The following is a 15,000-nucleotide window of genomic DNA, read 5'->3' as shown; positions in this document are numbered from 1 at the left end:
AAGCCTAAAAAGGTCTGGAAAAGCCCAAAAAGGTCTGGAAATCACAATGGAAAAGCCTAAAAAGGTCTGGAAATCCCAATGGAAAAGCCTAAAAAGTCTGGAAATCCCAATGAAAAGTCCAAAAAAGGTCTGGAAATCCCAATGGGAAGCCTAAAAGGTCTGGAAATCCCAATGGAAAAGTCCAAAAAGGTCTGGAAATCCCAATGGGAAAGCCTAAAAAGGTCTGGAAATCCCAATGGAAAAGCCCAAAAAGGTCTGGAAATCCCAATGGAAAAGCCTAAAAAGGTCTGGAAATCCGAATGGAAAAGTCCAAAAAGGTCTGGAAATCCCAATGGAAAAGCCTAAAAAGGTCTGGAAATCCCAAAGGAAAAGTCCCAAAAATCTGGAAATCCCAATGGGAAAGCCTAAAAAGGTGTGGAAATACCAATGGAAAAGCCCAAAAAGGTCTGGAAATCCCAATGGTAAAAGCCTAAACAAGGTTCTGGGAAATCCCAATGGAAAAGACCCAAAAAAGGTCTGGAAAATCCCAAGGAAAAGCCCTAAAAATGTCTTGGAAATCCCAATGGAAAAAGCCCTAGAAAAGGTCTGGAAATCCCAATGGAAAAGGCCCCAAAAAGGTCTGAAATCCCAATGGAAAAGCCCAAAAAGGTCTGGAAATCCCAATGGAAAAGCCCAGAAAGGTCTGGAAATCCCAATGTAAAAGCCCAAAAAGGTCTGGAAATCCCAATGGAAAAGCCCAAAAAGGTCTGGAAATCCCAATGGAAAAGCCTAGAAAGGTCTGGAAATCCCAATGGCAAAACCCAAAAAGGTTTGGAAATCCCAATGGAAAAGACCTAAAAGGTCTGGAAATCCCAATGGAAAAGCCTAAAAAAGTCTGGAAATCCCAATGGAAAAGCCCAAAAAGGTCTGGAAATCCCAATGGAAAAGCCCAAAAAGGTCTGGAAATCCCAATGGAAAAGCCCAAAAAGGTCTGGAAATCCCAATGGAAAAGCCTAAAAAGGTCTGGAAATCCCTATGGAAAAGCCTAAAAAAGTCTGGAAATCCCAATGGAAAAGCCCAAAAAGGTCTGGAAATCCCAATGGAAAAGCCCAAAAAGGTCTGGAAATCCCAATGGGAAAGCCCAAAAAGGTCTGGAAATCCCAATGGGAAAGCCCAAAAAGGTCTGGAAATCCCAATGGGAAAGCCTAAAAAGGTCTGGAAATCCCAATGGAAAAGCCCAAAAAGGTCTGGAAATGCCAATGGAAAGCCTAAAAAGGTCTGGAAACCCCAATGGAAAAGCCCAAAAAGGTCTGGGAATCTCAATGGAAAAGCCCAAAAAGGTCTGGAAATCCCAATGGAAAAGCCCAAAAAGGTCTGGAAATCCCAATGGAAAAGCCCAAAAAGGTCTGGAAATCCCAATGGAAAAGTCCAAAAATGTCTGGAAATCCCAATGGAAAAGCCCAAAAAGGTCTGGAAATCCCAATGGAAAAGCCTAAAAAGGTCTGGAAATCCCGATGGAAAAGACCAAAAAGGTCTGGAAATTAAACCAGTGGAAAAAAGCCAATAAAAGAAAAGGTCTGGAAATCCCTGGTGAAAATGCCTAAAAAGAAAAAATGTCTGGAAATCAATGGAAAAAGCCAAAAAGGTCTGGAAATCCCCAATGGAAAAGCCCAAAAATGTCTGAAATGCCCAATGAAAAAGCCTAAAAAGGTCTGGAAATCCCAAGGAAAAAGCCCAAAAAGGTTCTGAAATACCCATGAAAACCCTAAAAAGGTCTGGAAACCCAATGAAAAGCCCAAAAAAGTCTGGAAATCCCAAGGGAAAAAGCCCAAAAAGGTCTGAAAATCCCAATGGAAAAGCCCAAAAAGGGGGTCTGGGAAATCCCAATGGAAAAGCAAAAAGGTCTGAAAATCCCAATGGGAAAAAGCCCAAAAAGGTCTGGAAAATCCCAATGAAGAAAAGCCAAAAAAGGTCTGGAAATCCCAATGGAAAAAGCCAAAAAGAAAAAAAGGGTTCTGGAATCCCAATGGGAAAAAGCCAAAAAGGGTCTGGGGAAACCAATGGGAAAAGCAAAAAAGGTCTGGAAATGCCAAGGGGAAAAGAAAAGCCCTAAAAAAGGTTTGGAAAAGCCCAAAAAAATGGCGAAAAGTCCAAAAAAGGGGCTGGAAATGCCCAATGGAAAAGCCAAAAAAAAAGGTCTGGAAATGCCAATGGAAAAGCCCAAAAAGGCTGGAAATCCCATGCCAAAAAGGAAAGCCTTAAAAAGGTCTGGAAATGCCAACAGTGGAAAAGCCCAAAAAGTTCTTGAAATCCCAATTGGAAAGCCACAAGGAATGTTCCTGTGGAAATGCCAATGGAAAAGCCTAAAAAGTCTGGGGGGGGGAAATGGCCAATGGAAAGCCCTAAAAAGGTCTGGAAATGGCCAATGGAAAGCCCAAAAAAAGGTCTGGAAATCCCAATGGAAAAGCCCAAAAGGTCTGGAAACATCCAATGGAAAAGCCCAAAAAGGTCTGGGAAATCCCAATTGAAAAGCCTAAAAAGGTCCTGGAAATGCCAATGGAAAAGCCTAAAAATGTCCTGAAAAGCCCAATGGAAAGCCTAAAAAGGTATGGAAATGCCAATGGACAAAGCCTAAAAAGGTCTGGAATGCCAATGGAAAAGGCCAAAAGGTCCCGGAAAATGCAATGGAAAAAAGCCTAAAAAGGTCTGGAAAATCCAATGGGAAAGGCCCAAAATGTCCTGGAAATGCCAAGAAAAGCCCTAAAGTCTGGGAAAAAATGCCAATGGAAAAGCCATAAAAGTCTGGAAATGCCAATGGAAAAAGGCCAAAAAGTCCCTGGAAATCCCAGGAAAGGCCCAAAAGGTCTGGAAATCCAATTAAAAAGCCAAAAAGGTCTGGGAAATCCCAATGGAAAAGGCCTAAAAAGGTCCCTTGAAAATGCCAATGGAAAAGCTAAAAAGGTTGGGAAATGCCAATGGAAAAGCCTAAAAAAGGCTGGAAAATGCCAAGGGAAAAGCCTAAAAAGGTCTGGAAAATGCCAATGGAAAAGCCTAAAAAATAGGTCCCTGAAATCCCAATGAAAAAGGCCTAAAAAGGTCTGGAATGCCCAAAAATGGAAGGAAAAAGCCCAAAAAGGTCCCTGAAATCAAAACCCAATGAAAAGAAAAAAAAAAAAGGAAATCCCAATGGAAAAAGCCCAAAAAAAGGTCTGGAATCCCAATGGAAAAGCCTAAAAAGGTCTGGAAATGCCAATTGAAAAAGGCCCTAAAAAGGTCTGAAATGCCCAATGGAAAAGCTAAAAAGGTCTGGAAAAACAAATGCCAATGGAAAAGCCTAAAAAAGTTGGAAATCCAATGGAAAAGCCTAAAAAGGTCCCTGGTAAATCCAATGGAAAAGCCTAAAAAGCCTCGGAAATGGCAAAAAAAAATGGAAATCCCAAAAAAAATAATAAAATAAAAAATAAATAAAAAATAAAATAATAAAAAAAAAATAAATAATAAAAAATAAATAATAAAATAAAAATAATAATAAAATAAAAATAAATAAAATAAAAAAAAGGTCTGAAATCCAATGGAAAAGGCTAAAAAGGTGCCCTATGGAAAAGCCCAAAAAGGTCTGGAAATCCCTATGGAAAAGCCTAAAAAGGTCTGGAAATCCCTATGGACAAGTCTGAAAAGGTCTGGAAATTCCAATGGTAAAGCCTAAAAAGGTCTGGAAAAGGTTTTTCTCGTTGAGTTAAAGATACCTCAATTTTAGGATAGGATATTTATGATTTGTTTATTAGAATGAAAATGTAAAAACATGAATAATGTGTATGTTAAACAGGACATAAAACTTATTTCTAATAGAATATAATAGCCTATTTATTTTATTTTTCGTTGGTGAAACTACGCGCTATTTGACTGTAGATTTTAGCACGCTCCGAGTAAGCTGGAGGTCGGATCACGCCTTGTTTATTTTAGATTATAGGAAATTTTATATTCTTTGCCTTTTGGATGCGATGAACAACAGGTTCTGAACACAAGTTTGTAGTGTAGGCTACAATTAGTCTGTCATTCTAGTACGGTCACCAAATGCATATATACTTTGAGTCAGAAGTCTATCATATTTCGTGTTCTGTTAAAACCAGTTACGAACAGTCATTGTGGAAACCTTTGCCTTTCTCTCTTGATCATTTTAATTGCAAAGAAGCCAAAACCCGAAAGCACACGATGATGATAATGACGATGATGATGAAGCAATTTGAAGGAGTCAGTGCAGAGAGAGAGAGAGAGAGAGAGAGAGCACCTAAATGACGGTGCTTCTTTTCAAGATAACTAAAGCAGGAATGCAATTCAAAAATGTTTCTTTGCTATCCTTTTGTTTATTCAGGTGAATCTCTCTCTCTCACGTTGTAGCCAGTGACCGGACGATGAACTTAAAGAAAGAAATCTTGCATGATGTGCGGATTCTGTTGCAATTTGATTTTTATTCTCATATTTGATGTAATGAAAGCGTACCGGATTTAATATACAAAACTCCTTGACGGCTGACCGGTCAAGACTCACTCCCGTTATTTCCGGGTACAAGAAGGATTGAAGCTTAACTTTTCTTTCATAATATTGCCTGGTATAAGAAGGATTGATACCTACGTTTTCTCTCCTAATATTACCTGGTATAAGAGGGATTGAAACTTAACTTTTCTTTCATAATAATATTGCCTGGTATAAGAAGGATTGAAGCCTACCTTTTCTCTCATAATATTTCCTGGTACAAGAAGGATTGAAGCTTAACTTTTCTCTCATAATATTACCTGGTATAAGAAAGATTGATACCTACCTTTTCTCATATAATATTACCTGGTATTAGAAAGATTGAAGCCTATCTTTTCTCTCATAATATTGCCGGGTATAAGAGGATTGAAGCCTACTTTTTCTTTCATAATATTTCCTGGTATAAGAAGGAATGAAGCCTACCTTTACTTTGTTTATTTCTTGGTATATGAAGGATTGAAGCCTACCTTTTCTCTCCTCGTATTTTCTGATATTTAAAGAATTGAAGCCTGCCTTTTCTCTGCTTCATTCGTGGTTAAAGAAGGATTGAAACCTACCATTTCCCTCCCGTTATTTCCTGGTATATAAAGGATTGAAGCCTTCCTTTTCTCAGTTTATTTCGTGGTATAAAAAGGATTGAAGCCTACCTGTTCTCTCCTGTTATTTCTTGGCACTAGAAGGACTGAAGTCTAAATTTTAACCTCATCTTAGTCCAAGGAATGAGCTGTTTTGCTGTAGCCATCCTTCGCGTCGTCGGGTCTTGTGTAGAAGATCAGCTCGTTACCTGGAAGACAGCGACGTGAGATTGAAAACAGACACTTAGAGTCTTAGATTGGGGTTCTTGGATTTGTAGGCTACTCGTATTATTACCTTTTTTAACAGTACGCACTCTGTCCTTGAACAGGCGCCACAATTTTGGAGACTAGGGCAGGAACAATTTTCACCACATGTTGAAAGGAGCAGGTGTAGGAAAACGAAACAGATTCCATGAACAGTAGTTTAATCCTACGTTTCGTGACCCTAAGTTACACCATCCGGGACAGCTATAGATGAAATTATTAGACATGAGCTAGCTATCAAAGCATCTAGAAAATACATGAAAACATGTGCGCTAAATCATACTTAAAACTTGAAAAAAAATGTATACACATGGAATTAAAATATCAAAAATGAATTACGAACTAGATAAAATTAGACACAAAAACGTTCGCACTAAATCACACAAATTACACAAAATAGGTGATAATTTTAAAATTGGAAAATAAACAGAAAGGGAGTAATGATGATGATAATAATTATAATAATTAAATAACAGACACACTTGTGGGACAAACACTAACCTTTCAAAGCGAGAGCACAGCACACACTAAAACTCACGCAAACCTACAGACCAGAGAACCAAAAATATAAACAAAACTAGGCAATGAATAGTGGAACAGCCGTAGTTAGGTGATGAAGAGAAGGAACTTTCAATTTGAGATTTAGGCTCTCCAGTATAGGCAGTTCTGATATTTCTTTTGCTTGGCCTATAATCTTCAAATAATCGTATTTGATAGGTGTTTTAGAGTTGTAGGCGTGGTTTCTGATATTAGACAATTCCGGGCTGGATAGTCTGCAGCCAGTGCGATGACTTATTCCAATATGGGAATCGGTTCTTACATTGAGTAGACGTTGGGTAGAACCCACGTAGTTACCCTATTAACATCCGGGCCACTTAATACTCACGTTTTCTATGAAAGATCGGCTTTGCCCTATGATGACGTCGGGTGTAGTATATGAGTATAAGTGCCCCGGATGTAATTCGGGTAATTATATGGGTTCGACCCGACGTCTACTTAATGCAAGAGCCGATTCCCATATTGGAATAAGTCACCGCACTGGCAGCAGACTATCCAGCCCGGAATTGTCTAAAATCAGAAACCCCGCCTACAACTCTAAAACACCTATCAAATACGATTATTTGAAGATTATAGGCCAAGCAAAAGAAATATCAGAATTGCCTATACTGGAGAGCCTAAATATCAAATTGAAAGTTCCTTCTCTTAATCACCTAACTACGGCTGTTCCACTGTTCATTGCCTAGTTTTGTTGTCTATTTTTTCGGTTCTCTAATCTGTAGGTTTGTGCGAGATTTTAGTCTATGCTGTGCTCTAGCTTGGAAAGGTTAGTGTTTGTCCCACAAGTGTGTCTGTTATTTAATTATTGTTTTTTTTTATCATCATTACTTCCTTTCTGTTTTATTTTCCAGTTTTAAAATTCCCTTCTTTTACTTGTAATTTGCGTGATTTAGTGCGAACGTTTTTATGTGTCTGTGATTTTATCTATTGCCCAGTTCATCTTTATGTGATTTCGATTCCATGCGTATAATTCCTTTCCAAGTTTCAAGTTTAATTTAGCGCACTTGTCTCCAGTATTTTCTTAATGCTTTGATAGCACGCTAATGTTCGATAATTTCATTTATAGATAGATGTTCCCGATGATGTGACTTACGGTCACGAAACGTAGGATTAAAGTACTGTTCATGGAATCTGCTTGTCTTCCTGCACCTGTTCTTTTCAATATACATACATACATACATACATACATGCAATCTTTTAATTTAACAGAGTTACCTTTTGATTGGCCAAATTTATTCAATGAACTCATTTTGGTGAAGAAATTTGTCGCAAAGTTTAACATTATTCACAATAAAACATATACGATGTGACGATTTTCTTATCAAATAAGGAGTAAAACAAACTCCCCCCACTACTTAATCTAAGTAACTTAAAAGTGTAAGATGAGAAACGGCGAGCATCCTTTAGCTCTTCATTTTCATTACTGGATTTCGATTCAGCGAGAGTGAAGCGTTTGCGTTATATGCCGATCATTTAATTTTATGACGCCACGATCCACTAAATAAATGTCGGCCTTTCCCACCCAGATTGAATTCATTACGCTTTTACGAGTTCGGGGACTGATTGATTCACTGATTTTCCACGTATACCAAATGTCAAGGGTCATGTATGCCGGTCGAAATTCGAATAAAGAGTCTGTAGTGGGAATGGAACTGAAAACATCGGTATGTTCTTTCGTACCAGTGATGCCATCTCTTGGTGAAGACTCGTAGCATAGTGAGTTCATTCTGTTTATTGCTCGAAATGTTCTACGACGACGAACATCCTGTGCTATCTTCTTTTACTTGACCTATAGTAGATTTCACATCAATCGTTCATTTGATGTCTAGGCCAGTCCCTTACGACGTTCCTGATTGGCTGTTGATAAGCCAGTCACAGGGCTGGAAACTCTCAGTCTCTCGAGGGAGTTCACATGGATAGGATCAATGTTCCACCTCGCCTGAGGGATGCTTTTGAAAGACGTATCCCTCAGGAGAGATGGAACGTACACCCTGCCTATGTGAACTATCGAGAGAGACTGAGAGTTTCCAGCCTTGTGACTGGCTTATCAACAGCCAATCAGGAGCGTCGTAAGGGAACTGGCCTAGACGTCAAATGCACGGTTGATGTGAATCTACTATAGTATCAGGTTTACTGCTAATCAGTTTGCTTTGAGTTTCATCTTGTAGAATGGTTTGCCCTGTTGTGTAAAATCTTCTGATCTCCAAATGTTTAGGAGAGGATTTATTTATTCATTCATCACATTTTCTTATAAACTCCCCGCTCTTTTTAGGAAGATTCTTTTTGGAACTCTCTCGGATGTATGTATATTCTGTTGACTCTGTCCACAAAGGTTTTCAGATGCATATTTCAAAGAAGAAAGAGTGCAAAGTAAACACATTATAAGTAATTTCAAAGAAAAAAGTTCTATCTTGAAGCAAATAGTCAGCGTAGCCAGTTTCATCCTTCAGTCATGTAAGGACATAAGACTATTTCGAATTTAACATTTTTCCAGACGGCTCCAATAACCCACCTTTATGGACATAAGACTATTTGGAATTTAAAATTTTTCCAGCAGGGGCACCAAGAACCTACCTTTATAGACATAAGCCTATTTAGAATTTAACATTTTTCCAGTTGGTACCAAGAACCCACCTTTTGTAGACAAGACGATTTCGAATTTAACATTTTTCCAGCAGGCCCCAAGAACCCACCTTTATGGACAAAAGACTACTTCGAATTAAACATTTTTCCAGCGGGGGCACCAATAACCCACCTTTATAGACACGAAACTAAGAGGAACTTTCGTTTTCCAGCTGGAACGATGCAACCACCTTCGTCAGGTGATGGGGCGGGCGACCCTTGCTTACCCGCCGGGACCTCCTACGGCTCCCCGTGGTTTCGGTCGTTCTTGATGACGACGTGCCGACCGAAGTTCTGGAAGTTCCTGCTCATAGTCCTCATCCTGCTGCTGATGGGGCAGTTTTCCCTCAACATCCTCTTCTACAGGAACTACGATCCTCTCTTCTACGTGAACGTCTCCTCTCAAGATTCTCTGTCGGCTTTCGAGTCGCGGGTGAGTCACGTGACCTGGAACTGCGCGTTACTGTGCGCAGTTTGTGAAAGACCACATACGCACATACATACATACATACATACACACACAGTTAATAACATGAATATTTTCTTTGACACGAAGAAAAATGGGAAATATTATACATTTTTCATGCTGCTGATTCATTGTTGCTTAATAATGTCCAAATTTGATAAGTTCAGACTTTGTCACGTAATATGATTTTAGTTAGAACGAAAACACACACACAAAACACACACACACAGGAAGAGAGAGAGAGAGAGAGAGAGAGAGAGAGAGAGAGAGAGAGAGAGAGAGACTTATCACATCGTTCCATTTCTTCCGGCAGGTGAGATGGGTCAACAACAAGCTGCCCTGGAATCACGGGACTAACGAAAAGCCGCCGGCCGCTGCCGCTGCCGCCGCCGCCGTGGTCACTGTGATCCCGTTGCACAACACGACGTACGAGTCCTTAGTTTCAGTGCCCTTATTAGTCGGTGGGAAGGAGGTCAGGGAGCAGCAGCAGCAGCAGCCTTCCCACCCAGAGACGAAGGAACCGATGACTAGGCTTCGCCAGATCATCGAAGCCAGCGACGGCAGGAGCAGAACGCCGCCACAGCAGCTACACAACGCCACAACAGCGGCAGACAACAGAGGAATACCCGAGGGAGGAGGAGGAGAAGGAGGAACAGGCAGGAACGCCACGACTTCTTCTTCTTCTTCTTCGAAAAGAGAACCAACGAAGGCACAAACTGCGCTTCATGTCAGCAGGTCTAATATGAGCTCAGACAGTGCTTCTTCTTCTTCTTCCCCGTCCAATAGCAACAGCAAGCAGAGTGGCCAATCACCACGGAAATCCACGATTAGCTCAAATAAAGTTACTAGCCAAAATAGCAATGGTACCGCTGGCAGTGCCCAGGAAACGTCGAGAGTCCTACTCAGCAAGGAGAAGGCCCTCTGTCCGCCAGTGCCCCCGAATCTGGGTATGTTTCTGCTCCGTTCTTGTTGCTTGATTTTGCTAGTGTCTCAAAAAGCAGGCAGTGGTATTCATGAACGTGTGAATGCTTTATTGTCATGTATCACATCTTTGGTTACTGTTTTCTCTGACATAAAAAAAAGGTTAATTATATGCATTTTTTGCAGGTTTTTCATTTTGTCTAATATGATATATCTGTTTGTATGTATATATATGTACATGTAACAAGACTTCATTTAAACAGATATTTTTATATCACACACACACACACATATATATATATTTATATATGATATATATATATATATATATATATATATATATATATATGTGTGTGTGTTTATGTGTGGTGGTGTGTGTGTGTGTATGTGTGTGTATGTTTGTATGTCTATGTGTACATACTAAACAAGACTTCATTTAAACAGAATGATATCTGACTGAGATTCAAGTCACAAAAAATATTATATAAGCTTTCAAGGTCTAACTGTCCTCATCATCCAGTGGGTTTCACGGCTGCCGTAGAATGGGGACAGTCAGTCCTTGGAAACTTGTGACTTGCGAGAAGAGGATCTCTTTTTAGATACCATACTTTTAAATGAGGTCCTCTTATTCTCTGTATTATGAATGCACTGTGCAATTGTGCAAGATATATATATATATATATATATATATATATATATATATATATATATATATATATATCAGGGAGAGTTAGTTGCAAGCATTTCCTGGCTACCAGACAATGTGGACGGTTGGTCCTGGAAAGCAGCTTGTAACTTTTCCTGAATTGAATATCAATGCTAGAAACCATCCAGTTTATAAACGAGGTCCTTTTTATAATATATATATATATGTATATATATATAGATATTATATATGATATGATATATAATTAATATATATATAAATCATTTAGAAGACGGGTAGCTGCAGCTCTAAGTCTCTAGGTACATCTCATCAGGGGAACCATAGGGAAAGGCATCGTACTCGGGTACATTTTTTTCGCCGACTTTTCACGACTCATAGTCGCATTCTCAAGGCTATAATTAAAGACAAACACACGAGCATTAAAACTACGCACTGCATAATTCATAAAAATTACGCAATATTAAAAAATTCAATGAACATCAACATCAGAAGGTAGAACATTTAAAGATTTATGAATCTCTTAAAACAGAAAAACATACTGAGCGCTAAAATTTTGTACAGTACAGTTACATTAAAATTATAAAAAGATTACAGAAAAAGCATAAAAAAATTATGATATGGGTGTAAAAATATTTAAAAAAAAAAAATTTAAAAAAAAAAAATAAATAAATAACACTAAAACAGTAAGGCTATTCTGTGCCTTGTTGTTCATCGCCTAGAGTGCTTGTTTATATTTTCTAAAAATTCTCTCAGTCACTGCCCGTCCTTTGCGAGGATAAGGTACAGAATAGCCTTACTGTTTTAGTGTTATTTATTTATTTATTTTTAATTTTTTTTACACCCATATCATAATTTTTTTATGCTTTTTCTGTAATTTTTAAATAATTTTAATGTAACTGTACTGTACATAATTTTAGCGCTCAGTATGTTTCTGTTTAAGAGATTCATAAATCTTTAAATATTCTACATTCTGATGTTGATGTTCATTGAATTTTTAAATATTGCGTAATTTTTGTGAATTATGCAGTGCGTAGTTTTAATGCTCGTGTGTTTATCTTTAATTATAGCCTTGAGAATGCGACTGTGAGTCGTGAAACGTTGGCGAAATAAATTTACCTGAGTACGATGCCTTTCCCTATGGTTCCCCCCGATGATATATCATATATAGTATATTATATACATATATATATAATATATATATATAAATAAATATAAATAATTATACATATACACAATACATACATATATACACATACATACACACACACACTCACACACACACACACACATATATATATATATATATATATATATTAAAAACAGGACCTCTTTATAAACTGGATGGTTTCTAGCAGAAATATTTATTTAGGATTCCCAGGACTAACTGTCCTCATTGTCTGGTAGCCAGAGAAAGCTTGTAACTAACTCTTCCTGATATAATATATATAATATATATATATATATATATATATATATATATATATATATATATATATATATATATATATATATATAGTATATATATATTGTCCCTTCCTTCCAATAATGAAGAGCGTTTTTCCAGTGGGAGTCGTGAAGATCAACCGTACCGTGCCATCCCTGGAAGAGCAGGAGAGAACGCACCCGGAGCTGGAACCCGGCGGCAGGTTCCGGCCGGCAGAGTGCCGAGCGAGACACCGGGTGGCCATTATCGTGCCGTACAGAGACAGGGTCAAACACCTGGCCATGTTTATTTACCACATTCACCCGATACTCCAGAGGCAGCAGATAGACTACGCCATTTATATAGTCGAGCAGGCTGGTTAGTATGGGAGCAATCAACCGTACTTTGTTTTTTTCTCCAAAAGCCCAAAGGCATTTGTACTGAGGATAAGATTTTTCAGTTTTATAAGAAAAATCTGATGGTGTTTTTGGTGGATATGTATATGATGGGAGCAATGTCTACAATTTTTTTTTTTTTACTTTTCAAAAGTATGGAAAATCAGATTTTTCCAGGCTGATAACAAAAATCTGATGCAATTTTGTTTTCGGTGTGTCAGTATGATAGGATCATGGTTGCACTTTTGTTTCCAAAAAGTTTTTTAATTGATTTTTTAGTCTGATTGATGAAAAATGAATAAAGATGTGTTCTTCATGGGAGTATGCCTACACACTGTTTATTGCCAAAAGTATTTGTATTTAGAGATAAGATTTTCCAGTCCAGTAAGAAAAATCTAATAGCGTTTGTTCTTACACGAAAAGAACCCTCGGTCTTAACATGAGGATAATATAGCTCCAAGCTGGAAAACCGGTAGAATTAATACAAAAAAACTTGTGTGATCCAGGGACTATTGGCATCTGTACCAGGTCACGGGGCATTGTAATTCCCAGAATGCCCCGGTGGGCCAGTATGACAGGACCGTGTCTGCATTTTTATTTCCAGTATTTAGACTGAAAAGAAAATTTCCACTCTAATAAAGATTCTTATAGTGCAGTTTACCTTATTTTAAATCTCTCGTCTCAAGTGGCATTTCTCGTCAGACATAAAAGAACTCACGATTAAAATTGTTGTACTTTTTATGGTGTTTCATAGTTAATGTAAAAGCATATGCCGTGCTTATCAGAATTACCATATTTTTCATAACCAGGTTATTGGGCTCATAGCAAATAACTCTCAATGCTTATTGATGATTAAAGTGATTGTGAAATTTATCAAAGTTAGGATCATTTAGCCACTTGCTTTAACTCTTATAATTAAAAATCAACACTTATAATTAAATTGAACGTCTGGATCTTTCACTGGAACAAAACGGAGTTTGTTTTCAATAACATGTAAACGTAGGCCTTTACATTAAATGAGAAACCTTACTAAAATGTAGCCTTGAACTCTACGTCAGTGGGAGACACGATAAAAACGCAATTCAGAAATCCACAATTGACAGGAAAGAAAATCCACCATGAAAGGGGATTTCATTTCCACGCGTTTGTTTGTTTTTTTCATTTTTTATTTCGTGCCCATTAAATGTATTTATTTGACGAAGCTATAAAAGTTAAACTGGTGGATAGTAACGAATTATTGCTAACATCACATATGTGCTTTAATGGAACATGTGATTGGAACCCTCTTTTCCCTAGTCTTATCGAGAAATAACTGATCATTACATCTCAAAACACGAACTCAACATGGCATTAGACAGATATAATACTACTGTTAACAGCATTTTTTCTGTGCTTAAATTCTAACTTGGAACATTAAACTGACAAGTGACAGTATCAAGCACTAATATCTGGTTGGGTATAGTTTATTTAACACCATTTATCAGTACTTTATAATATCTCATGTCAATTAAAATACTGCATGTTTCAAATGAGGCAGAGAAAACAGTGCTGTAAGAGTATTATAGCTTTCTGGTATGTCGTGATCAGTTCATAGTCATGAGATGTCATTCTGTAACTGACGTATAAAGAGCGCTTTTCCAAATGATGGCGCACATTGAAGATCTCATCATTTCTCTCTCTTCCAGGAAGTGGAAAATTCAATCGAGCCATGTTGATGAACGTCGGAGCCCTGGAATCTCTCAAGCAATACCCATACGACTGTTTCATATTCCACGATGTGGATTTATTGCCAGAAGACGACAGAAATCTTTACACTTGCCCAGAGCAACCGCGTCACATGTCCATAGCCATTGATACTATGCATTACAAGTGAGTCTGCGAGAATTCTGTTTCTCAGTATTCATTACTCGTATGTTTGAAGTCGTACTTTTGTTTCATATATGAATTTCCGGCAAGACAGGATAAGGAACAACCCCCGCGTAAGAAACTTCAAATGGACGCTGGTTTTAGAAGTTAACTGGAAGCCTTTTTGTCGTATAGAACTTAGCAGAAAATAAGAATGGGAAATTGAACATTTGGAAACTGTAGTTTATGTGCGTAGTAATAATTGTCTGGTACCTATATTCTGTGTGTTAGCCATTAAGTTATTATTATTATGCAATTCATTTTGCTTTCTTCTCTTTATTTTACTGAAGACTTTGTTCAGAATTTAGTATTTTTCGTGAATATCGGTGATTATTGTCCTTTACATTTTTATTTCAAATCCAGAACTGGTGGAAGGGCAGTTCTTCAGAATCTAATAATTTATCCTGTACATTTTTCAGAATAACAGTTGAGTAGTAGACATTTTACTAATGTTTGTTTCCATCTTGCAGATTACCTTACAATGACCTTTTTGGTGGGGTGAGTGCAATGACCGCGGACCAGTTCAAGACAGTCAATGGCTTCAGTAACAAATTTTGGGGCTGGGGAGGTGAAGATGATGATATGTCTAACAGGATCAAGTTTCACGGATTCTTCATTTCCCGGTATCCTGCGAATATTGGCCGGTATACGATGCTTTCCCATAGGAAAGACGAGCCCAATCCTAGGAGGTA

At 37.9% G+C, this 15,000-nt stretch overlaps 1 protein-coding gene across 3 annotated transcripts in view; it reads left to right on the top strand.

The window, feature by feature from the left end:
• Positions 1–15,000, top strand: part of LOC135225154 (uncharacterized) — a 363,469-nt gene that overhangs the window by 347,125 nt on the left and 1,344 nt on the right. For all 3 annotated transcript variants that reach the window (XM_064264385.1, XM_064264388.1, XM_064264386.1), the window contains 5 exons: positions 8,705–8,964; positions 9,311–9,944; positions 12,150–12,386; positions 14,089–14,272; positions 14,779–14,997. In XM_064264385.1, coding sequence (XP_064120455.1) covers positions 8,705–8,964; positions 9,311–9,944; positions 12,150–12,386; positions 14,089–14,272; positions 14,779–14,997 — 1,534 coding nt within the window. The remainder of the gene's footprint in view (positions 1–8,704; positions 8,965–9,310; positions 9,945–12,149; positions 12,387–14,088; positions 14,273–14,778; positions 14,998–15,000) is intronic.

The sequence above is a fragment of the Macrobrachium nipponense genome, chromosome 13, assembly GCF_015104395.2.
Source record: "Macrobrachium nipponense isolate FS-2020 chromosome 13, ASM1510439v2, whole genome shotgun sequence".
Lineage (NCBI taxonomy): Eukaryota > Metazoa > Arthropoda > Malacostraca > Decapoda > Palaemonidae > Macrobrachium > Macrobrachium nipponense.
This window is presented reverse-complemented; position numbering and strand designations above follow the sequence as displayed.